Below are 23,694 nucleotides of genomic sequence, written 5' to 3' on the forward strand. Positions count from 1 at the left end.
TACCATAATTTATCTCTTTTTCTGTTGATGGACGTTTGGGGTTTTTACAAATCAGGTTATTATGAACATTCTTAATTTTTTCCCCCTCTTGATTGTATGTTTTTGGTTCTCCTGTGTAATATTAAGGAGGAGAATTGCTGGGTCTGGGTATATATGTTTTTACCTTTACAAGAAACTGCTGTGTAATTCACCACAGTATCATTTTACACCTCCATTAACAACAATTGAGAGTGCCAGTTGTTTCATATCCTTACCAACATTTGGTATTGTCTTTTTATTTTAGACAGTCTAGTATGTTTCAGTGCATATATTTATGATTTCTGAGCTGTACATACAGTACATATGATTTCTGAGCATTGCTAATTGAAATGTAAGGAACAGTATACTTATAGGATTTAATTTAAACTTCTGCTACATTGGAGATACAGAAATTTACAGACTTTTGGGGAACTGACTTCTGTAAAATGTAGCAAACATTTTTAACATTTTTTTTTTGTAGCTTGACATTTATTCTTTCTTTTATTTTATTATGTTAATCACCATATATTACATCATTAGTTTTTGATGTAGTGTTCCATGATTCATTGTTTGCGTATTATAATACCCAGTGCTCCATTCAGTACATGCCCTCTTTTAATACCCATCACCAAGCTAACCCATCCTCCCACACCCCTCCCCTCTAGAACCCTCAGTTTGTTTCTCAGAGTCCATAGTCTCTCATGGTTCATCTCCCCCTCCGATTTTGCCCCATCATTAACATTCATTATTACATGAAAAAGTGCATATGTTCAAAGGGATATACATTTCAAGTTATTGCAGCTTATTTGTGACAGAATTTATGCTTGTAAAACATATATGAAATTAATCAACAGTAGCATGTCAGTATATTTAAAATCATTACAAATCTCTGTTCATATTGCCCATGAAAAATTACTGTGGTATATATTTAGAGCAGGACTTGGCAAACTGTGGCCTAAGGGCCAAATCCAGCATGCTTCTTGTTTTTGTAAATAAAGTTTTATTAGAATACAGAAATGCTTGTTTATTTATATATTGTCTATGGCTACTTTTACTCTGCAAAGGGAGAATTGAGTAATTTTAATGCTAAATGACCCGCAAAGCCAAACCTATTCGCCGTCTGCCTCTTAACAGAAAAAGTTTGCAAGATGTTAATACTGCATAATCATATGGCATTTTAGTTTCTTCTGGAGATTAAAGCCCTTTTTAAAGTGGCAGAAACAAAACCAGTTGATGAAAATAAAAAAACCCACTTCTGCCATACCTTTGATAATTTTCAGGACACTTACCAACTGACAGTTTTGTCATTCCCTGTTCTTTTAAGATTTACATCTCTGCACGATTGTCTTAAGTACCTTTGTAACAGCTTATTCTCTGTGAAATCATTTTACTAACTATAGTCTGGTTGAGAGGATGTATTTGGTTGACTTCATCAGTTTGGCCATGAATAGTGTTCTGTAAAATGCATTCCACCAGCAAGTTTCTTGTACCAGCTACACCTATGCTTAACTCCTTGGAAATAAAAGCACTGTGTATTATATAAACCTTAATGTTCATAAGCACTTGGGTTTGGATATTTTACAGCTCTTTGCTGTGTTCTCTTAGGAAGAAATTTTCCATAATGTTGCTGTGATTTGTTTTCAGAATCTTTTCAAAGTTAGTGATGTCACTATTCTGATACAAACTTACTAAATTCATTGTTGTTAGAATTCCTTGATCATTTTTGTACAGCTTAACTTCTGGCAAGTCAAGTGGATTTAATTCCAAGTTTTTCAGCATATTTCCTAAGACTAGATATTTTAAGTAAGTGGTTGACATAGATCTCCCCAATATATTATCATTGTTGAGGCTTTGAATTTCAGCATGTGAATTTTCAAATTCACCTTTTCTTAAGGGCATTTTACCCCTTAATTCTGTGATGACTCCCATGATCAATGGATGAGGGTTGGCAGAGTGATGAGGACTGACCAGTTATAGAATATTTTTAGTTGTGTTATTTTCCTACCCTACGTGCATTTGAATTTCCAAACCATATATCTCTAATAACTGTGTCTTCAAGTTATCTTCATCACCAATCTGATATGACTGATGTAACTGGCATAGTATATTTTGAAGTTTTCCATATCCCTCTCAATTCTTAATATAATTTATGTAACCTTCACACTTGTATTAAGCCACAATCTGTCACTCTTAGAATGTTTCAGAATTTCCATTGCTGCTTCATAGAATTTCTGGAGTAAATTCATCTGGCATTTTCTTAAAAAGAATTCTCTTTAGAGGTGGAGATACAATTCAATAATAGAACTAACAATTTTTTCAGAATAATTTTTTGTAGCTGTTCCAAATGTAGGTCAATGACATGTCTGTTCATCATTTCAGGAAAGCTTTGTCAATGTGAAATTCATCTTACTCATTGTTTTAATGTTTTCAGTCTCCCTTCTCTTTTTCTTTCAAGCTCCAAAATCTTTCAGAAACTGCATTAATACTGCTTTGAAATTATAATTCTGATTTTCCAAATCGTCATTTGATTAAATAACTCCCTTCAGAGTATTCCAGGTAATAGCCCTTCTTACCAGTGCACAAGAGATCATCCTCTTTTGGCAGACATTTTGGCTGGCTATTTCATTGTGGTTTTAATTAACCTTTTCATTTGCTTATTTGCCATTTATGTATTTTCTTTTATGAAGTGTCTGCTCAAATTTTTATCCATTTTATTAGATTGTCTTTTTCTTTAAGTTCTAGATATATTCTAGATACAGTTTTTTTCACATATCTGTACTACTTGCCTATTTCTTTTTTAAATGTCATGTTGTGTTTTATTTTTTAATTAAGTTTATTTTAATTTCACTATTGTTAACATACAGTGTTACATGTTTCAAGTGTACTATATAGTGATTCTGTACATTGCGCAGTGCTCATCGTGGTAAGTGTATTCTTTAATACCCATCACCTGTCTCACCCATCCCCTCTCCCACCACACCTCTGGTAACCATCAGTTTGTTCTCTGTAGTTAAGAGTCTGTGTCTTGGTTTGTCTCTCTTTGTGTTTTTCCTTTGCTTGTTTGTTTTGTTTCTTAAATTCCACACATGGGTGAAATCATACTTGTCTTTCTCTGACTTACTTCACTTAGCATTTTACTCTAGCTCCATCTATGTTGTTGCAAATGGCAAGGTCTTGTTCTGTATTATGGCTGAGTAATATTCTATTTGTGTGTGTATACCATATATATATTATACACATACATACATACATATATATGGATATATATGTGGCATATCTTCTTGATCCATTCATCTATCAGTAGACACTTAGGCTGCTTCCATAATTTGACTATTGTAAATAATGCTACAATAGACATAGAGGTGCATGTATCCCTTTGAATTAATGTTTTTGTATTTGAGGGGTAAATACCCAGTAGTTTGATTCCTGGATGGTAGGGTAGTTCCATTTTTAACTTTCTGAGGCAACTCCACACTGTTTTCCACAGTGGCTGCACCAGTTTGCATTCCCACCAACAGTGCACAAGGGTTTTCCTTTTTCTCCGCATTCTCACCAACACTTGTTTCTTGTGTTTTTGATTTTAGCCATTCTGACAGGTGTGAGGTGATAGCTCATTGTAGTTTTGTTTGGGCCTTTTTTTTTTTTTAAGTTTATTTATTTAAGTAATCTTTACATTCAACATGGAGCTTGAACTCACAACACCAAGATCAAGAGGTGCACACTCCTCCGACTGAGCCAGCCAGGTGCCACTCTCATTGTAGTTTTGATTTGCATTTCCCTGGTAATGAATGATGTTGAGCATCTTTTCATGTGTCTGTTGGCCATCTGTATGTCATCTTTGGAAAAATGTCTGTTCATTTTTCCAATTAATAAGGTTCTTTCCTGCTTTAATTTGGTGCCTCATTCACATGGATCTTGAATTAAACATTAACATTAGAATGATTCTGGTTTGGGTAGGGCTGTTGACCACATAGTGTTGCCATTGCTTAGTCCTGAAGAAGCGTTTGGACTTTATTAGGTATATTTATCAAGCATTGACTGATTTTATGCCCTACATTATGCTAGGCTCTGTGGAAATTACAAAAGTGAATCACAATTTCTATCCCTATGTGAATAGTTTTATAGGAAAGTTAAAATAAAAATAAAAATAGATATTCTAGGAACCTGATGTGTGTATTCTGCATATAACTAGTGAGTGTGTACATATGTGTGTTCAGAGGAGATTGCTTCCTTTCTCTTTTATCGAGTCTTTTCTATATACATGTCAGATACTGATAGAAGCTCTTTATAGATTTATATTTTATATATACATTTAATGTAACTTTTACTACAACTTTATAAGGTAGGTGATACTAGTCACAGAAGGTATGAAACTTACCTAAAGTTGTTCAGCTTAAGAGACTGAGACAACTTTCAGACCCACATATGTGTGCCTCTAAGCTGTGCCCCAGGTTTTAAGACCTTGAGATAAATATGGATACATCATTTTCATCACTTAGCTGTATATACCTAAAGTAGGACTGGGAACTCTTACTACTTTAAAGGGCTGGAATCATCTTGGGTCTCTCTTTCATTTGTATGAGCGTCCTCTTTTATTTTTCCATTTTAAAATCATCTTTATTCAGTTGTAATTTATATACAGTAAAATACACGAATTTTAAGTGAATGACTCAGTACATTTTAACTACCACCGTAGTTGTGTTGGATAATATTTCCATATTCAAACGTCAAAAAGTTCTCTTCATGTCTCTTAAGAATCAGTTTTCTTCTTTTAACTCCAGCCTCTTCCAAACACTGATTTACTTTCTATAACTTAAAATTTTGTCTTTATAAGAATTTCATACGCATGATATTAATGGAAAATAATCTTTTGTGTCTGGCTTCTCCAGTCACTTAGAAAATGCTTTTGAGGGGCGCCTGGGTGGCTCAGCCATTAAGCATCTGCCTTTGACTCAGGTCATGATCCCAGCGTCCTGGGATCGAACCCTGCATCGGGCTCTCTGCTCGGCGGGGAGTCTGCTTCTCCCTCTCACACTCCCCCTGCTCGTGTTCCTGCTCTCGCTGTGTCTCTCTCTGTCAAATAAATAAATAAAATCTTAAAAAAACAAACAATGCGCTGTTAAAATAGAAGGTCATGTTTCTGTGCTCCAGTTCTTTAGCATGTGAGCAAATGAAATTTAACAAGGAATTTATTAGAAATACCTGGATGCTTGCTTTGTTGTATAAAGGATTGCTGTGATACTATTGACATTTGTTTAGTTTTCTCCATTGGCAAAAGGAAGGGATATTTTTCCCATAGCCTATTTGAGTCCCTTGACATTTGGTGGTCTAGTTTCATATTGAGTAGACTGCTGTGTACATTTTTATGCCATTTGCCCTTAGGATAAACTCCAATTAAGGGACTTCTCTTTTCCTTTTGAGAACCTGGCATATGGGCGTCATGCCAAAAGATCATTTAAAGCAGCGATTTTTATACCCAGTTTTTCTAATGGGAGCATTTTACCTCCTTTTGAGATTAATTTGAATATTTTCCTGTGGGAAATCCATTTTGATTACCACATTTTCCCTCTTGCAATAGAAAGGTCACCAGCTGCACTTCTTGCAACAGAGATGAATACACATGAGGTATATACAGGAAGCAGGTTCCTTTTCTTCCATATTTTTTTCCTTAATATTTGATTTTGCTTTTGCTTGAACAGTTGGTCCCTGAAGATGCAGTAACTCTGGGCATGCACATGTATATGTATGTCCCTGCAGCATTTTAAAGCACGTAAATGAGAAGACCTTGTTGTATAAACTTATACAAATACGTACGTGATTAACTACTAAACCTCTTTCCTAATGTTTCCACAGGAGTCTCCCCAGGACAGTGCTATCACTCGGGATATTAACCGGACATTCCCAGCTCATGACTATTTTAAGGACACAGGAGGAGATGGACAAGATTCCTTATATAAAATATGCAAGGTATTTCACATCACAAAAAAAAATCTTAGTTTTGAAAGGTGATTTTGGTTCTTTGAAATTACACAAAAGGTAACTACAAAGTGTAATTTGTATTTGATGTATAAGAAGGCAAAAAAAGGGGGCACCTGGGTGGCTCAGTCGGTTGAACGTCTGCCTTCGACTCAGGTCATGATCCCAGGATCCTGGGATCGAGCCCCCGAGTCAGGATCCCTGCTCAGCTCAGAGTCTGCTTCTCCCTTTCCATCTGACCCTCCCCCCGTGTTCATGCTCTCTCTCGCTCGCTCGCTCAAACGAAGAAATAAAAAATCTTTGAAAAAAAAGACAAAAAAGGAGAACACAGACTTTCTGAAATTGTGATGTTACCTTTAATTTTATGCTGATAACAGGAAATCAATGAGACATAAAATCATAAGGTTTCTTTTACCCTTTTAATCAGGACTTGCAGATGATAGTCCCTTGGCTCCACATTTATTATTTTTTTTATGGGGGAGGGGCAGAGGTAGAGAAAGAATCTTCAGCAGTCTCCACACCCAGCACAGAGCCCGACACAGGGTTCAGAGTTCAGTCTCACAACCCTGAGATCATGACCTGAGCTGAAGTCAAGAGTCAGATGTTTAATCGACTGAGCCACCCAGGTAACCCCTCCCCACCCAGCTCTACATTTAAACTTTTAGAAATTGGTTTTACGTTAAGAGCTCTGAGTCCTATAACACTGCAAACTCCCTTTTGGTATTCCCATTGTAAGTTATGAACTTGGCAGCTAGGACATGTCCAACAGTGGGAAGTGCTGATGCCTAGGTGGACTTTTTAGCACTGCAGCATAATAAATGGTGGGACATACTGATGTCTGTCAAAAGATCTATACCTGAAACGTGTAAAGGAAATGTTCAATTTCAGCAATCCATTTTCCGGTAGATTTTGGTACTTCAGAGCTGTAAGGCTAAAATAGGACTTGGGACCAGAGTTCTCCAACTTCATCTGTCCTCAGATCTGTCTTTAGTCTTTTCCCCCCAAAATTAATCAAGTACCTATGTAGCATCTACTATCTAAGAAGTACAGACTAGGCATGAGACATGCCCTTAAGAAACTTATATATTATTGATTGAAAAGGTAGAATTAACAAGTTTTAGGGCAGGCTAATAATAAAGGACAGGTTCTCCAGGGATAAAGTAGATGCTTCAACTATAAGGGCAGTTAGGTTTAGAAAAATGTTTCTTTAATTTCCACAAAGTTGTCATTTCTGTTTTGATCCTCTTCTCTGATCATCCTTTTTTAGGCCCTTCTCAGTTGTGCTTTCCACTTAAGCAGCCATCCAGCTGTGCCTCACTGCAAAATTTCCCATAAAGAAACCCTGTGCTCACTGCCTCTGAGCCCTTACTCCTGGTCCCACTGCACTCTAGTGTCTGTCTCACAATGGTCTTCTTGCAACGCTCTCTGCTCTTGACCTCTTGACCTCTCTCACCCTCCCGGTTTTGCTCTCACCTTCTCTCTCAACATTGCTGACTCCCTCTTTGTCTCTCTCTCTACCTGCTCCTAAAACCGAGGCATTCCCCTGGGTGCTCAGTCAGTGGTTCCTTTTGCTCTATACTATCTCCCTGGTGACTCCTTCCACCCCCACAGCTTCAGCTACAACCTCTGCACAGATGTTCCCAAATCTCTGTTTAGCTCAAGGCCTAAATTTCTAGCTGTCAGTTGGTCTTCATGTAAAAGTCTGTTAAGTACATCAAACAAAAAGGTCTAAAGATAGAGTTCATTTAAAAACATGTTTTATTAGAATTTTCAAAGATAACAAAAGTTTAATAGAATAATGAATTCATATATATGCCCCACCAGATTTAATATTTATAAATATATTGCCACAGTTGCTTTCTCTATTCCTTTTAAAAATTTTCCTGAAGTGGGGCTACTGGTGGCTCAGTCGGTTAAGTGTCTTACTTTTGGTTTTGGCTCAGGTCGTGATCTCATGGGTCATGAGATCCAGACCCGTGGCGGGCTCCACGTTCAGCAGGGAGTCTGCTTGAAGATTCTCTCTCTCTGCCCCTCCGCCACTCACATTCCCAGGCTCACTCGCTTGTTCTCTCTCAAAAAAAAAAAAGTACTTCAAAGCAAATCTCAGATATCATGAATCTAAATTCTTCACTATACATCTCTAAAAAATTAGATCATTATTCATCTGTAGTATCCATCATTATCCATCAGTGCCATCCAGTAAACTCCATATTCAGATTTCCCTATATGTCTTTATACATTTGGTTAGAATTAGGATCCAGCAGTATCCATAATATGTTTAGTTGTTATGGCTCTTTTAATTAGAAACAGTCTTCCTTTTTCCCTCCATGCCATTGTCTTGCTGAAGATACAGTCATTTCTCTTTTAGTTTTCAGTTCCTTCCTTTAGCCACATGGAGTTTGATAGGATTGATGTCTCTTATAGCCATACCTCCCTTTCTAATCACTGCCTGCTACAGGCCTCTATCATATGTGCTAGCACTTTCACAAAAGCTGCCTTGCATTAGTCTCCCTCCCTTTGGGTTCTAGCCTATTTATTATTTTCTCCATGATGACCCCAGAATTGGATCTTTTGCAGGGCCTCCACAAAAGCCTTTGGTGCTTCCTCATAACCCACAGAATGAAATCAAAATTTCTTAGTTCATTTCCCGGTCCCAGATTCCTTAGCCTTAGCATTAGCATTAAAGGCATTTTGCAATGTATCCTGGTTTAATTCCTAAATATTTTATGCTTCAACTACATTGAACTTCTCACTGTACTCTGGTTGATTTACACATCAGACTTCCCAACTAAACTGTGAAGTTCTCAAGGGCAGAAATCACTTCTGTGTGTTAGTATCTGTACCACTTGGCACAGTGCTTGGCCTATAGTTGGTGCTCATTAAATGTTAATGAATTAATGAAATGCCTTTTATTCCCCATATTTCATTACAGCTCCCATGAATTTTATATCCTAAACATGTCTCAAATGTGTCATGTACTTTCACATCTGTATGTATTCCTTCAGACTTTTCCATGAGCCTAAAAAATAAGCTCCCCTCAATTTTCTTCCTATAGAAATTCAATACATTTCATTGTGGTACATAATTAAGTCCTGTGCTGAGCAATTTACGAGAGAGCTGAGAATAATACATCAAGTCTGTCATATAAATACTGTGATTATTTGCATCTTACAGATAAGAAATATAAGTAATGGGCCTAAGATCCAGACGGAGACATTAGCAGTTGTGGGATTTCAGTCCAGCTCTGACTAACTCTGAAGCCTCTGTTCTTTCTTGACCAATCAACTATTAATTGATAACTTCACAGACATTGTCAAACTGCTTTCCACAGAGCTCTACTGGCATATATTACTACTGTTTTTAACACAGTTTTTTTTTTAAGATTTTATTTATTTGAGAGGGAGAGAGAGCACAAGCAGGGGAGCATCAGAGGGAGAGGGAGAAGCAGGCTCCCCGCTGAGCAGGGAGCCCAATGCGGGGCTCGATCCCAGACCCTGGGATCATGACCTGAGCCGAAGGCAGATGCTTAACTGACTGAGCCACCCAGGCACCCCTGTTTATAACACAGTCTTAAGAAAATTATTAACACTTCTTAGTGTTTACTAATTTGACAGGTGCAAAGTGATGCCTTATTGTATTATATAAACAGATTGTTTCAAAAGCCCTCTGCATATCTTGTCTTTGGAAAAGTATATGTGTTTTCTTTGTGTAGCCTTCTCATTAGATAAGCTTCGATGAAATGGGGGATTTAATGAGATTGTTAAATTCTACCCTCATTTATGAAAGCATGATTATTTTATATATATGTGTGTGTGTGTATATATATACTAAAAGCTATAGTGTTTCACCAAATGCTAATGATAAAATCCATGTATATGTTAATTTAATTGTCATCTAAAAAGCATTGGCATCACATTTTGCTAAATGATCTTTATTCTGAACGTACTCATTCTAAATTGCTTTCTTGGGATGCAGAGGAAGCATGGCACAAAAAGTAAGTGGAGAATAAAGGGAATTTCATCAAAAATAAACTTGTTAAACAGGGAATAACATCTTGAATCTGTAGGAATTTCCCTTTCCACCACAGCTTACATGAGAACTGGAAATACTAATCATAAAAACAAGACTCTGGAAAACAACTAAAGAACCAAAAAGAGTAAACCACAAGGAATGTTAGATGTCAGTATTCTGTTAAAGATAATGTTCAGAAGAGATGGGCAATAATCTTCTGCTGCCAAGAAAAATACAAAATAAGAATTCCAAAGGAACCCACAAATGGTTTCAGAGTAATCCCTCTTATCAGAAAAGTTATTACTGGCATTGTGGAAAAAATTGTATTTTGGTGTCTTTGCCAAAAGATTTTTTCCCAGAAAGAAAAATGAATAACGTTAACAGTGTTTAGTGAGAGCCTGCTGTGTGACTGGCTAGGTTGAAGGTGTGAGTTGCTGGCTAGGTTGGATAGGGCATCACCCCAGCCCCTAAGAAGATCACAGTCCAGTAGAGAAGATGGACATTTAAAATGCAGTGTGGGGGGGCGCCTGGGTGGCTCAGTCGGTTAAGCGACTGCCTTCGGCTCAGGTCATGGTCCTGGGGTCCCAGGATCGAGTCCCACATCGGGCTCCCTGCTCGGCAGGGAGTCTACTTCTCCCTCTGACCCTCCTCCCTCTCGTGCTCTCTGTCTCTCATTCTCTCTCACAAATAAATAAATAAAATTTAAAAAAATAAAATAAAATAAAATAAAATGCAGTGTGGTGAGTGCTGTAATAACTGTACTTGTGTGGCAAGTACCGTCAGAGTACAGAGAAGAGGGGGAACCCTGGGGTAATGGAGTGTTTGGAACCTGAAGGAAGAGCACATTTTTCAGACGGAAGAGGGCAAAGCAAGGGCCAAGACAGAGTCATGGCAACCTTTTTTTTTAGTGCTGAAGTGGTTTTTGCTTAACTTTTTCTACTCCTGGGAAGTGGTGTGGCGACAGTGTGTTTATTGTAGAGAAAAAATTGAAGAGGGGCGCCTGGGTGGCTCAGTCAGTTAAGCATCTGCCTTTAGCTCAGGTCATGATCCCAGGGTCCTGGGTTGGAGCCCCGCATCAGGCTCCCTGCTTAGTGGGGAGTCTGCTTCTCCCTCTCCCTCCCCTACTCGTGCTCTCTCTTTCTCTCAAATTAAAAAAAAAATCTTTTTTAAAAATAAAAAAAAAAAAATCAGAAATATTTGCATCATTCACTGACCATCAAAATGCCATAGTGGAGTGTGGGTGTCTTCCAGGTTCCTGTGTTCAAGGTCCTATAGGCAAGTATGGCCCATGAGTGACTATATTTATTTATTTATACCTCCTGTGTTTTTCTTTTTCCAGGCATATTCTGTGTATGATGAAGAGATTGGCTATTGCCAGGGCCAGTCATTTCTCGCTGCTGTTCTGCTTCTCCATGTGAGTATTATTAGGTCGTCTGTTTTGACTTACACATGACCTGCCTCAGCTTATACTACTAGCCTTAGACTTGAGCATGGTTTTATATGGCCTTTGGCCAGACTCTAGTGCATGAGTTTTACTCCTATAGCTGGAAACCTTTTCCTTAATTTAACATCCTCATGGAAGAGAAACACGGTAAGAATAAATGACAGTGTTGAGCACTAGTACAAGAGTGGAGTTCATTTTTATTGCTAGAATGATTGTCTTGGCTGATTGAACCCTTAGGGACATTTTATATTCTATAAAGTAGCCACTGTCATTAGTATTTGTTTGGGGATCTGTGTATTAGTGGTGGGAAGGAAGCAGAGAAGCTGGCTTTCTTTTAGTGCCATTTTATTCATTTATTTATTCAGCAAAGACCTTTACCCTCTGACTTACTGGTATTCTTTCAAATCCACAGCAGAACTGAAAAATCATTAAGGTGGAATACCCATAAACTCTTCTTCTATTTTACCAATTAATATTTTACCACACTTTCTCTGTCTGCTTCTCTTTTCCTCTTTTGTTACACAAATTTTATTTTTTACTAAAAAACATTTTTTGAAATTATTTTTGGAAAATCAGTAGCAAACATCAGGGTACTTCACTTCTATATACTTGAGCATGTATCTCCTAAGGACATAACCATAATACTGTGGTCACATCCAAGAAATTCCACACTGATTCAGTAATGTCTTACACAGAGTCCGCATTTGATTTTCCCCAATTGTTTACGCAGTAAAGTCCTTTATAGCTTTATTTCCCCCTAACCAAGATCAGTGAAGATTCAAGCAGTGCATTTAGTGTCATTTTTCTTTACTTTTTTAATCTAAACTACTCCCCTCCCCTGCTTTCTTGTGCTTTATGCCATTGACAGTCTTGGAAAATTCAAGCAAATTGTCTTGTAAAATATTCCACATTCTTGATTTGTCTTACCATTTCCTCGTGATTAAAATTAAAATGCTGGGTGAAAAACACCACACAGGTGATGTTAGAGAGTTTGTGGGCACCTCCATCTTTAGCACAGTAGATGCTAGAGATGAGGAGTGAATAAAGTAGACAGGGTTCCAATCTTTGTGGATACAGAGCTAGGGAAGCTGACTAGCTATAATCAGAAAGTCACAGAAGTATGTCTTTATTACCTCAATGGCGACATGAAGGTATAGCAAAAAGTTTGATGCAAGATTGTAACAAAGGAGCCTTATTTATATCACAGGCTTCTCTAGGGAGGTAACCTTTAATTAAGGTGAATGCTGAAAAATAAGAGGTATCCATTTTCTTTTGTACTTATCTGTATCATTTAACTTTTTTAAGCTAACATTATTATGAAAATAAGAAAACTATTTTAAAAGAAAAAGTGGAGAGTAGAGCACTCCCACCAAAGAGAATAGTACAACCTATAGAAGCACTGAAATGGGGAAGACTTGGCCTATGAAAGGAACTGGAAGCTGGACAATGTGACTGGAGCATTACCTGTGATGAGGGTTGGGGAGGGAGCTGGAGAGGCCAACTCAAGGAGTTTGGATTTTGTTTCCCTAAACAAGGGGAAGCTTTGGAAGAGTTTTAAGCCGTTTTGTATAGCTTGTAATACAAGTAAAACCAAAACCACTTTGTATCTTCTTTCTGTGAGAACCTAGCTTATTGATATTAGTAACCATGTAAAAGTATGATAAAGCTATGACATTAATAAAAGGGTCAAGTTTTTTCCCCAGCTTTATTGAGATATAATTGACAAATAAAAATGTGTGTGTGTGTATGGTGTATAATTTGATGAGTTGATAGGCTATACATTGCGAAATGATCCACAGTCAAGCTAATTAACATCCATCAAAGGGTAAAGTTTTAAAATTTTGTTGTTTTAGTAAGACTTTATATCTCAGAGTCTCTCAGGCTTGTGTGGTTTGTCTTTGTTCTCAACTTCAGTCCAAGAACATTTGTCCCCATTTAAGTATCACAACCCCTTTAAAATGGGTATCCTGGGGCGCCTGGGTGGCTCAGTCGGTTAAGCGGTTGCCTTCAGCTCAGGTCATGATCCCAGGGTCCTGGGATCGAATCCCACATCTGGCTCCCTGCTTGGCAGGAGCCTGCTTCTCCTTCTGCCCCTGCCTGCCGGTCCCCCTGCTTGTGCACTCTCTCACGCACTGTCAAATAAATAAATAAAATCTTTGGAAAAAAATAAAATAAAATGGGTTTCCCAGATAAATCCGCAGTGTCTTGGTTTGAACTCTGCGCTGCTTGCCATTGTGTTGAGATAAATGCTTGTTTCAGAGGAAAAGCAATTGTGCTACCTGACATCAGAAATGCTACTCTGGGGCAGTACCAAGTATCCCTCAGCATGTGGAAGAAATTATGAAATTGCCCTCCATGATAGAGACCTCTGAGATCTGGTCCTTTGCTCCAAATGCTCTTACTTGTCCATTAATAATTTGCTGTGCTTTTCTCCTTTATTACTTAATGTCATTTGTTCTTTAGCTCTGCTTTATTCCAGTGATGTCTATGTTCAGCCCACCTCATCCCCTTGTTCCACAGAAGCCCGCCCGCCTTCTTGACATTTTGAAGGCTTGCTACAGTCATACCAAGCCTTAAATAACATTTCCAGTACTTTTTTCTATTTTGAAAACTAGACATTTTGCCAGGTTATCAGGGAAATATTTTTTCCACAAAGCTATGAAAGATGAAGGTATTATTATAAATGGGTAACATCTGTAAATAGAAGTGAAGTGAGGGGTTGTGTAGTATTTTAAGTATTACCATAAACATTACAAAGTACTTTGAACATTACTGTTAAACCTTAGAATATTTAAGGTTCTGCTGTAACTGGCCGTGTTTGTAACAACGAGGAAGAAGAAAATAGCTAAGGAGGTGAAATGGTTTGAGGAAGATGAAGCCTGTACTTGTGAAGCAGCCTCTTGCTACTCAGTTCAGATATGGTCCTACAAGCCTGTTCTTGGCTCCCTCAGGCAGACTCAGGCTTTCTTGTTCTTGTATCTCCACTGATCTTTCTGCCTAATTCAAGGAAGTTGTGAATATGAGTTCTACCTAATTCATACTTATTATGTACTGATTGATTGTATGGGAAGCTTCTTGAGGATAGCAACACTATCTGACAAAGAATAGGCGTCGTTAATATCCCTTGGTTGAGTGAACGACTGTCATAAAACACAACTATCTGAGTTACTACGTATCACTGAAATTTCCTAGTTTTTAGATAGGAGTGGAAGGACGAATTAACATACTGAGAAAACTTCTGTATATGTTTTGTGATCCCCACCCCTTTCCCTATCTGTTACAGATGCCTGAAGAACAGGCATTCAGTGTTCTGGTCAAGATCATGTTTGACTATGGTCTCAGGGAACTTTTCAAGCAAAACTTTGAAGATTTACATTGCAAATTTTACCAGTTGGAGCGCCTCATGCAGGTAAAAAGAGAAACCAGCTTGCATTTGCCACTAAGAGTGCAGGACTTGGGAGAACCAGGTTGATGAACTGGTGCTAAGGACCAGTGGTGATTGCCTTAGCCATCCAGGGTTAAGGACTAATTTGATGTTTTTCATTTCTCACTATGTGATGACGATGCCAAGATTAATAAGGTGTGAACCTGATGGGTGTGAGCTAGGTTTTCACCCAAAAGATCAGATGACTTTGTAGGGGCCTTTAACACAGCAAACTAAGTCAAGAAATATCTGCCAAGGCTCTGAAGCTAACTGGTTAGGAATATCATAATAAAAGTGAAACAAACTTTTCCAAACATTTCATAAACTTGGAAAGAAAAACTATCATTCCAAATATTTGTCACCATCTTGGGGATTCCTCCTCTGAGCTAGTTTGTGGGCTGGAAAGGGGAGCCAAGTGTCAGATAATAAGTGTTCTTCTGAGCACATTGGAGGTTTGTAGAAAAGCACAAATATGTGACTTTTTTGGCCTATTCCTGGCAGATTTATGAGCCTCCCAAGTGGGAGTTGAACATCTGCATATGTGCCCAAAACTAATTAGTTTGCCATTTCAGGAATACATCCCTGACCTGTACAACCACTTCCTGGATATAAGCCTTGAGGCGCACATGTATGCCTCCCAGTGGTTTCTTACACTTTTCACTGCAAAATTCCCTCTCTACATGGTCTTCCATATCATTGACCTGCTTTTATGTGAGGTATGTATCAGAGGCCACAGCACTTTGGCTTTTGTTCTCAGTATCTTCCTGTGTCAGCTCCATTAAATAGAATTTCTTCTTAGTTAATTTTATTTTTGTGCTCAAAAATCCAGATTTAAGTAACTCTCCCTTGGGCTAAAGCTAACAATCAAGTTTTGTTAAAGGTGTTCTCTGCTGAAAAAACAAACAACCTACTGTTACACATTTGTATTACTGTTAGGTCTGGCTGCATTTATTGAAGAAACCCAAAATAACAATGACTAAATAAAGTAGAGGTACATTTCTCTCTCATGTGAAAGAAGCCAGAACGTTGGCAGTTACCTGCCTTTCCTAGAGAGCCAGGGGACAGGGGAGGATGTGTCCCCTCTTTAAAAAAGACTTCCTGGAGGTTCTACCCAAATTTTCACTTATCTCTTATTGGCCTGACCACATCTAGCCACAAAGGAGAGTTTTTTAAAAGCTGGGTAGGAATTTGCTAACAATTAGAGGGTCTGTTACTAAAACAAAAATAAGATATCAGAATACATAACAGTCTTTGCCACAGCATAGTTTTGGGGTGTATGTGTTTAAGAAAAAAATAATTTCAAAAATAATACATATTTATTACAGAAACTGGAAAACACAAGCAAAAGGATTTTAAAATACTTTAATCCCACTCTCTAGAGAGTAACTCTTAACATTTTGGTATATATTCTTTCAGCCTTATTTTGTGTTTACTTATGTACATGTGTTACTTCTATACAGAATAACTTTTTTCATATGGAGTATTATGTAATAATGTAATTATGGCTCTGTAAGTATATATTTTATGCCTATGCTCTTCAATAACCTCTTTTCATTTCATACACTTGAACACTTATAGACACACATCTATACCATCCTTCTTCACGTTTAATTATGCCGTTTTCAAGGCATACAAAAATCCATTAAAGCATTTGTACCTTCTACCCAGCTTAAAACACTGTCAGAAACACTGATACCAAATACACTATTATTCTTACCTGCTGCCAAGTATCTCATTCTTTGGGGATTCCATAGTTTATGTAATCAACTGCTAGTCTCAGACCTTTAAGTTTTATAATTTCTCAGCATTATAAACAACCATTTGTTTTAAGTGGTTACCACCGGCCTGGTCATGTTAAGTAATTTAAACGAACTTTTCAACTAATTAGCTCAGAAAACCCTCGAGGGAGAGTATTAGTTATAGAAACCAACGTCCAGGAACTTAAAGAATTTAGCAGGTCTTCGTGCCTCCCCTTATCTTTCCTTTGCCCCTAGCACTCTCAGAATGGTTAGCTGATTTGATGAAAGGCAGATTTGAGGGAGCCCTGAGCAGGTTCTGTTGTGGGATGGAGGGTTCACAGACAGAGTGACTGCTGCTGTATTTGGAGTGGGGTAGCACAAGATAAAGGAAAAGGCCACCTGCGGTTATTTCCTGAAAGATCACAATTTTATGGGTCAGATGCTTTGGTTGGGAAGCATAGAATACTTTGGAAAAGCATTCTTTCTTGTTGATTGTGAGACTAGGGCTAAAAAAGTCTAGAAGAATGGGAGACTGGGTCTATTTTAAGCTGTTTTTCAGTAGCAGATCTGTAATTATTATTTTCCAAGATATTTTCAAGATACTCCATTTCTTTACTTAGTTTTTATACTTTAAAATTGTGGGGCATTCTGGGGACAGACAGCTGACTGGTCCAGATGTAATCACTGAAAATCTTCTTTTTGTGTTTTCTCTTTTAGGGAATAAGTGTGATTTTTAATGTCGCCCTTGGATTATTAAAGGTACACATTTATTTGTAAATTGAGTGACATCCCCTGTCCAGCGCTCGAAGTATGTTGGTCTTGATCTCCTAAGCAGCCACCGTGCGGTAGCCGTGGCCGTCTCAGTGACTCAGGCCCTGGCTAAGAAGTATCTTCTGGGGATTGTAAAGGTGCTGGTGTTTTAAAATGCTTCTTGTGCATCTTCATAGCAAAGAACTTTTCCTATACATGGTTGTGTTTTCTTTCTTTCTTCAAGACTTCTAAGGATGACTTGCTGTTGACAGACTTTGAAGGTGCCTTGAAGTTCTTCAGGGTTCAGCTTCCTAAGAGATACCGCTCAGAAGAAAATGCAAAAAAACTAATGGAATTAGCTTGCAGCATGAAGGTAAAATAATATTTGCATTAATTTAGATTCTTTAGTTTAGTTGATGTCTCATTATTCCTGATCAAACTATGAAATTTATAATACATTAATAATAATGATGTTTGTATTGTATATTTTTTTCCAGATATTTTCTTACATATTATATACCCTATGCATTAAATCTCATTGTTCAAATCCCAGCCTTTGGACTCTAGGGAAGGTATTCTTCTCATTTTGAAGACCCAGGAAACAAAAAGAGGCTGTAGTTCCTAGCGTCATACAGCTAAGCAGTGGCAGGACTCAGGTTTCATGATTCCCACTGTGTTCTTTAACTTTACATAGTTGTGGTTATGGTCAGAAATTCCCTCAAATGAAACTAATAATTAATGAGGGAAACTCATTTTTATCACTTTCAATGGTATTTATGATTTGTATAATTTTTTAAGGTAAAAAAAAAAAAATGTAGCATCTCCTTGTATTCACTTTGTAATGTGAGTAGGAGAAACTTCGGTATCTGCTAACCAGAGCATGGACTTGGAATCAGAGAGATCTGAATTCAAAGTTACTTTACCTATTTAAGGCACAATTTCCTCATATGTAAAATAATAGTGGACCTCCGGTTCTGGTTATATGTCAGACTAAGCTAACTCAGGCTGCCCTTCTTTTTTTTTTTTTTTTTAAGATTTTATTTATTTATTTATTTGACAGAGAGAGAGAGCACAAGTGGGCAGAGTGGCAGGCAGAAGGAGAGGGAGAAGCAGGCTCTCCGATGAGCAGGGAGCCCGATGCGGGGTTTGATCAGGACCCTGGGATCATGACCTGAGCCAAAGGCAGCCGCTTAACCGACTGAGCCACCCAGGCACCCCCCAGGCTGCCCTTCTTTAAACACTTGGAGGTAGCAAATACCTGGATGAACTTGAAAGAAAAAAGAGAAATCCCAGGTACCTAAATCACAGTAGCTCAAAGCTAGTGTGTGTGAAGTGGTAAAACAACATCTCAGGGGAATATGGAAGGAACCTTAGGTGTAGGTATGAGGGTTTTAATGCTCATGAAGCCATATAATATAAAAATGGGCCTTCAGGAGGTAGCTGAACCTGGAATCTCTATGTAAAGTTAGGACCTTGGAATGCCTGCCCTCTTTGTGAAAGGGGGAAGGAAGTACTAAAACTACCTACCTATTAAGCTTGAGAAACAATAGAAATCCTAATATAAATTAAATCAAGGATTTGAAAAAGAAATAGAGCCTCTAGTTAGTGAAATAATTATTAAAGTTATTGTTCAGCTTAAAATGTTACATACCTCACAAATACTCTGGATAAGATTTGATGATCTTTTCCCATGTGCCAGGTACTGTGGTTAAGTGCTGTCATGTGTGAGGATTAACTACACTGTGTACAGTGCTTACCATGATGCCTGGTAATTAGTAAGCATTCAAGAAATGATGGCTCTTACCGTGGTTATTCCCTCTCTGGTTTTTCTTTTTTCTTTCTTTTTTTTTTTTAAGATTTTATTTATTTATTTGAGAAAGAGAGAGCACAAGCAGGGGAAGAGGGAGAGGCAGGCTCCCCGCCGAGCAAGGAGATCCTGGGATCATGACCTGAGCCAAAAGCCGACGCTTAACCAACTGAGCCACCCAGGCGCCCCCTGGTTTTTCAAGCAGATATCAAATGCACACTTTTTAGAAACATTTTCAGATGGTGGGTTTGTGCACAGAGCACAGAATCAGGTGAACTCTGAGGTTCTCTGAGTCATTCTTTCCACTTCAGCCTGGTTCACACAAGAGGAGGCCTCTTAGTTGCTGATTTCTTCCCTTCCAAAATCTCCTTTTTTAGTGTCCCATCTTAAGTTCCTGGAACTTGGCTGCTCAGGCCAAAACCCTTGCTTATTCTCCATACCTCTTTCTCTCTCACACCACATCTTGGTCCTCCATCCCAGCCCTGTTTTCACAGTACACCCGGAATCTGATTGCTTTGGCCCCTTCTCACTAACACCCTAGTGTAACCATCACTGTCACTTGTCTTCTGGAATGTTCCAGTGGACTCCATGCCTTCCCATTTCTGCAGTGGTTTTCTTTTTTTTTAAGATTTATTAACTTGAGAGAGAGAGCAGTGGGGAGAGGCAGAGGGAGAGAGAGAAGCAGACTCCCCACTGAGCACGGAGCCCAGTGACCGTGCTGGGCTTGATCCCAGGACCCTGAGATCATGACCTAAGCTGAAACCAAGAGTCAGATGCTCAACGGACTGAGTCACCCAGGCGCCCCAATGGTTTTCTTTTTTAATTCCATCTCTCCCTTACTTAAAACTCTAATGGCTTCTTATCTCAGAATGAAACTCAAGAGTTTTTGCTTTGGCCTACAAGGTGCCGTACCGTCTGACCTCTGACCATCTCTCTGATTTTACCTCCTCCTCTTTTTCCCCCTTACACCTTCCACTTCAGACAACCTGGCCTTCTTGCTGTTCTCAAACATGCTGAGCATGTTCACTCCTCAGGCCCCTTCACTGGCTGGTCTCTCCACCCATCGTGTTCTTCTCGATGTCCACGTGGTGTCATGGTCACCTCATTGAGTCTTAAGCTCAGATATCATGCCATCAGAGGCCTTCTCTAATTACCTTGTCTAAAGTAGCAGCTCCCTCAACACTTTACACCCTGATCTCTTTACCCTGTCTTCTTTTCCTCCTCTCACTTACTGTTACTTAACATTATCTTATGTTTATTTGATTATTGTCTGCCTGCCCCCTCCCCAAACTAAGCCTGCAGCAGAGAGAACTTGATCTCATTTATTGTCAGATCCCCAGCATAAGAACAGGACTTGACATATAAAAATTAGTTGAATGAGTGAATTAAATGAATATGCTGCTGAGTTTCTACCAAGTGTTGTCTTATGAAGAGTTGGAGAGTTAACGTGGCTTTGGGGAAGGCTTAAAATAGCTTCCAGCTGAAGGTTTTACCTTTTGGGTTTTTAGTAGCTTGAAACACTTTAATAATATATGGATCCTTTATTTCCATAGTCCAGGTTGGAGGTGTCTAATATCTTTTTTTTTTTTTTTTGCCTGTGCTTTCAAGGAGTTAAGGTAGACCAGGCTGCACAGCACACATATTTTGTGCTTAGATACATAATTCCTTCTGGCCCTGGAGAACTCTGCATGGCTGGGGTACACTTTGGATGATTCCCCCTACTTGCATATGGTTTCGGGTGAGAAAGTAATTTTTCTTAAAATTGATTCACGGTGTGGAAAGCCTGCATATTGAGAAGGACATGAGAATGAAATTGTTCTGCTAAAAGGCGGGATGCAGTGTAGTTAGTGATGGTTACTTGTACTCTGGTAGGTATATTAATGCCAAAAATTATTAAGAGAAATATAGGCAGTAGTTGAGCCAATTATTGGCAAAGAACCTCAGGCACAGTGATAATTTGCTAGCTCAAAAATAAGGAAACTCATCAGCAGGCTCAGTCATGAGCCCTGCATTATGTGGACTGCATCATGTGGGAGTGCCTCCGTCAGCAGGAAAGGACAAACGATCATCTGTGGGTTTGGAACCCCCTCTAGACATGGAGAAGGGGATTCTTGCTTTATGAATGGCTTGGAAACTAGCTTTTGAACTTTCTGGTGTAGAATTTAGAAAAGAAACATTGGCTTTGTAACTCATTGAAATCCCATTCCATTATTTTTTAATTTCTTAAATATTGTGGCTTGGTTTTCTCAGTTGTACTTCCTGACTAGGGTGGGAATTAGGAATACTTTGCCTCACATGCCAGTTGAGGAAACAGTTACCTACTTTTGTTGCTGTTGTGTTTTAACAGTTTGATGTTGTAATTTCCGGTATTTGTGTAGTTTTTATGGATATCTCCTTTCTTCCCTTCAGTTCCCTGTGAGGTATGCAGGGCAAATCAAGTGTGGCACCTGAGGCTTATAGAAGTTAAATGACTTACCCACTGGACCTAGCTGGGCAGTGATGGGGGCCCTTGTGGAATTCAGGCCTTCTGGCTCCACATTCCCAGAGCCTTCCACAACATTGTGTGGCCTCTTAACTGCAGAATTGCAGTAGGAATTAAGTCAGGTGTGGCAATATCTGAAATGGCCACCAGGCGGGGGTGTTGCTCAAAAAGGTCTGTATTCCTCTCTGCCTGTGTGTCTTCCTTTTCTCTATAAATCTTTGTGTCAATCTTTACTTGCCTCTTTCTTAATTTCTCTCTTTTCAGTCCTTTTACTTCTCCCCTTCTCGCTCTTGCTCCTTACTTTTATTATGGAACTGAAATATTTTGTTTACTTTTTAAAGAGTCTTAGATCCTCTGCTCTTAATCTCAAATTTAACAGCATACATCAGAATTCACTGAGCTGTCCATTGAGTTGCTCTCCCTTTATGGGTCATTGTCTTGAGATAGAAAGATCGTTTCCACTTCTGATAGAAGATCTAAAAGGAATTTCACTTTTTTTTTTTTAAGATTTTCTTTTTAAGTAATCTCTACAGCCAACGTGGGGCTCAAACCCACAACCCCACGATCAGAAGTCCCATGCTCCACCAAATGAACCAGCCAGGCACCCCAGGAATTTCACTTTAAATAGATTGTTCCAGGAGATCATCAGTGGTCCTAGGAGCTCCATAACTCTTTCATACTCATAACTGGGCTATGCATTGTATTTAAAGGGAGAAAATGGGGAAAAATTAATTCGTAGGTCTTAAATTTTTTTGATTCAAGAAATATGAGAGCAACTGGTTTTTTGAGATGTTTGAGAGAAGTCAGATATGTAAGGCTAGTTCAGAAGAAGTAGGAGCCATAACAGAGATGGCCGGTGGGTTTCTTAGAACAAACCTGAGTTTGAAAACTTGACCCTTTCACTCTGGAATCCTATCTGAGGTGAAATGGATCTTCTGAACCATTGATTGCATCATTGGGATGTGTTATTTCAAACTTAAAGTGAATGTGCAAGACTTCAAACTACCTATAGAAAAAGATATTACAGAAACCAAATAGCAGTGTCTCCAAACTAATGTAATCCTAACCATTTGGTCTTTGGAGAAACAGAAAACCCTGGCATTTGGAAATATTTGCCTTTGGGGGATATTTTTATTCAGGAGCTAAAAGTAGTATTAGTTTGAACTTCATTCTCTGCTCAGATCATTTGTATATTAGTGTATGTTAGGATTTTAAGCTCTATGATTGCAGTGCCTTCATCAGTGTTGCTTCTTAATGTGTTCACAGAATCTTGCGTAGTGTCTGCACATAGTGACTCAATCCTTACAGTGATCATGAGGTCATTTTACAGATGCATATACTGAAGCTTAGAGAATTGAAGAAAACTCTCGAAAGGTGTAAAGTTAAGAAGTGATGGAGCTGGGGTTAGATCCCAGGAATTTCAGACTCTAAAGTCAGTGCTTACCATCAGTGTGCCATTCTGGAAAGGAGGGATTGAATGAGTGGGACAGGGGCTCCTTGTATTTTTGGTGATGTTTGTCTTGTAATGGCGGGTAAGCTCAGTCTCTGTCAGTTTAGCTCAGTTGTAGCAAAGTTTAGCTAAGTTCAGTTTTCCTTATGACTAGATCAGGCTATAGTTTTACCTCTGTGCTTGTTTTCTACCTTTTAGATTGAATTTCATCAAACTTCTGAGTGAGAGCTCGTTTTCTCTGTAGTGAACTCTAAATTTTGCTGGTTGTCACAAGGGGAGCAGTGCCCGCTACCTTCTTATTTTATTTTAATAAGCTGGTCTCTCTTGGTTCTTATCTGTGTTTGGGTTTTCTGCTACTAATTTGCTACTTGCATTTTAGAAAAATACTCAGATGTTAGAACCAGAATGCCTAATTCTATTAAGTGATCTTTGAGGGAGTTTGAGCCTGAACTATTTGAACAAATTAAATAAAAGGGCTCAGAAATTAAATAGGATGTTGATTTGTTTCAAGTGGTTATGAGTGCAGGCCTTGGAGTCCCACGGACCTTGGCTCTCATCCTGGCTCTGCCTCTGCTCTGTGACCCAAGGTAGGT

At 38.6% G+C, this 23,694-nt stretch overlaps 1 protein-coding gene and 1 pseudogene across 17 annotated transcripts in view; one reads left to right on the top strand and one right to left on the bottom strand.

Moving 5' to 3' along the window:
- RABGAP1 (RAB GTPase activating protein 1) overlaps window positions 1-23,694 on the top strand; it is a 158,905-nt gene that overhangs the window by 112,099 nt on the left and 23,112 nt on the right. For 14 of the 17 annotated variants that reach the window (XR_010407826.1, XR_006792209.3, XM_045883098.3 and 11 more), the window contains 6 exons: window positions 5,872-5,985; window positions 11,345-11,419; window positions 14,733-14,858; window positions 15,446-15,589; window positions 17,330-17,371; window positions 17,607-17,735. Coding sequence is in view for 14 of the 17 variants with exons in the window: in XM_045883098.3 (XP_045739054.2) it covers window positions 5,872-5,985; window positions 11,345-11,419; window positions 14,733-14,858; window positions 15,446-15,589; window positions 17,330-17,371; window positions 17,607-17,735 (630 nt within the window). In the remaining 3 variants the exon portion in view is untranslated. The other 3 variants (XR_010407827.1, XM_045883107.3, XM_064579843.1) reach the window with 3 other exon arrangements.
- On the bottom strand, window positions 1,366-2,264 carry LOC123850210 (COP9 signalosome complex subunit 2-like; annotated as a pseudogene).

The sequence above is a fragment of the Mirounga angustirostris genome, unplaced genomic scaffold (genome assembly GCF_029215605.1).
Source record: "Mirounga angustirostris isolate CCGP_5_RB_7025 unplaced genomic scaffold, mMirAng1.0.hap1 SCAF_15, whole genome shotgun sequence".
Lineage (NCBI taxonomy): Eukaryota > Metazoa > Chordata > Mammalia > Carnivora > Phocidae > Mirounga > Mirounga angustirostris.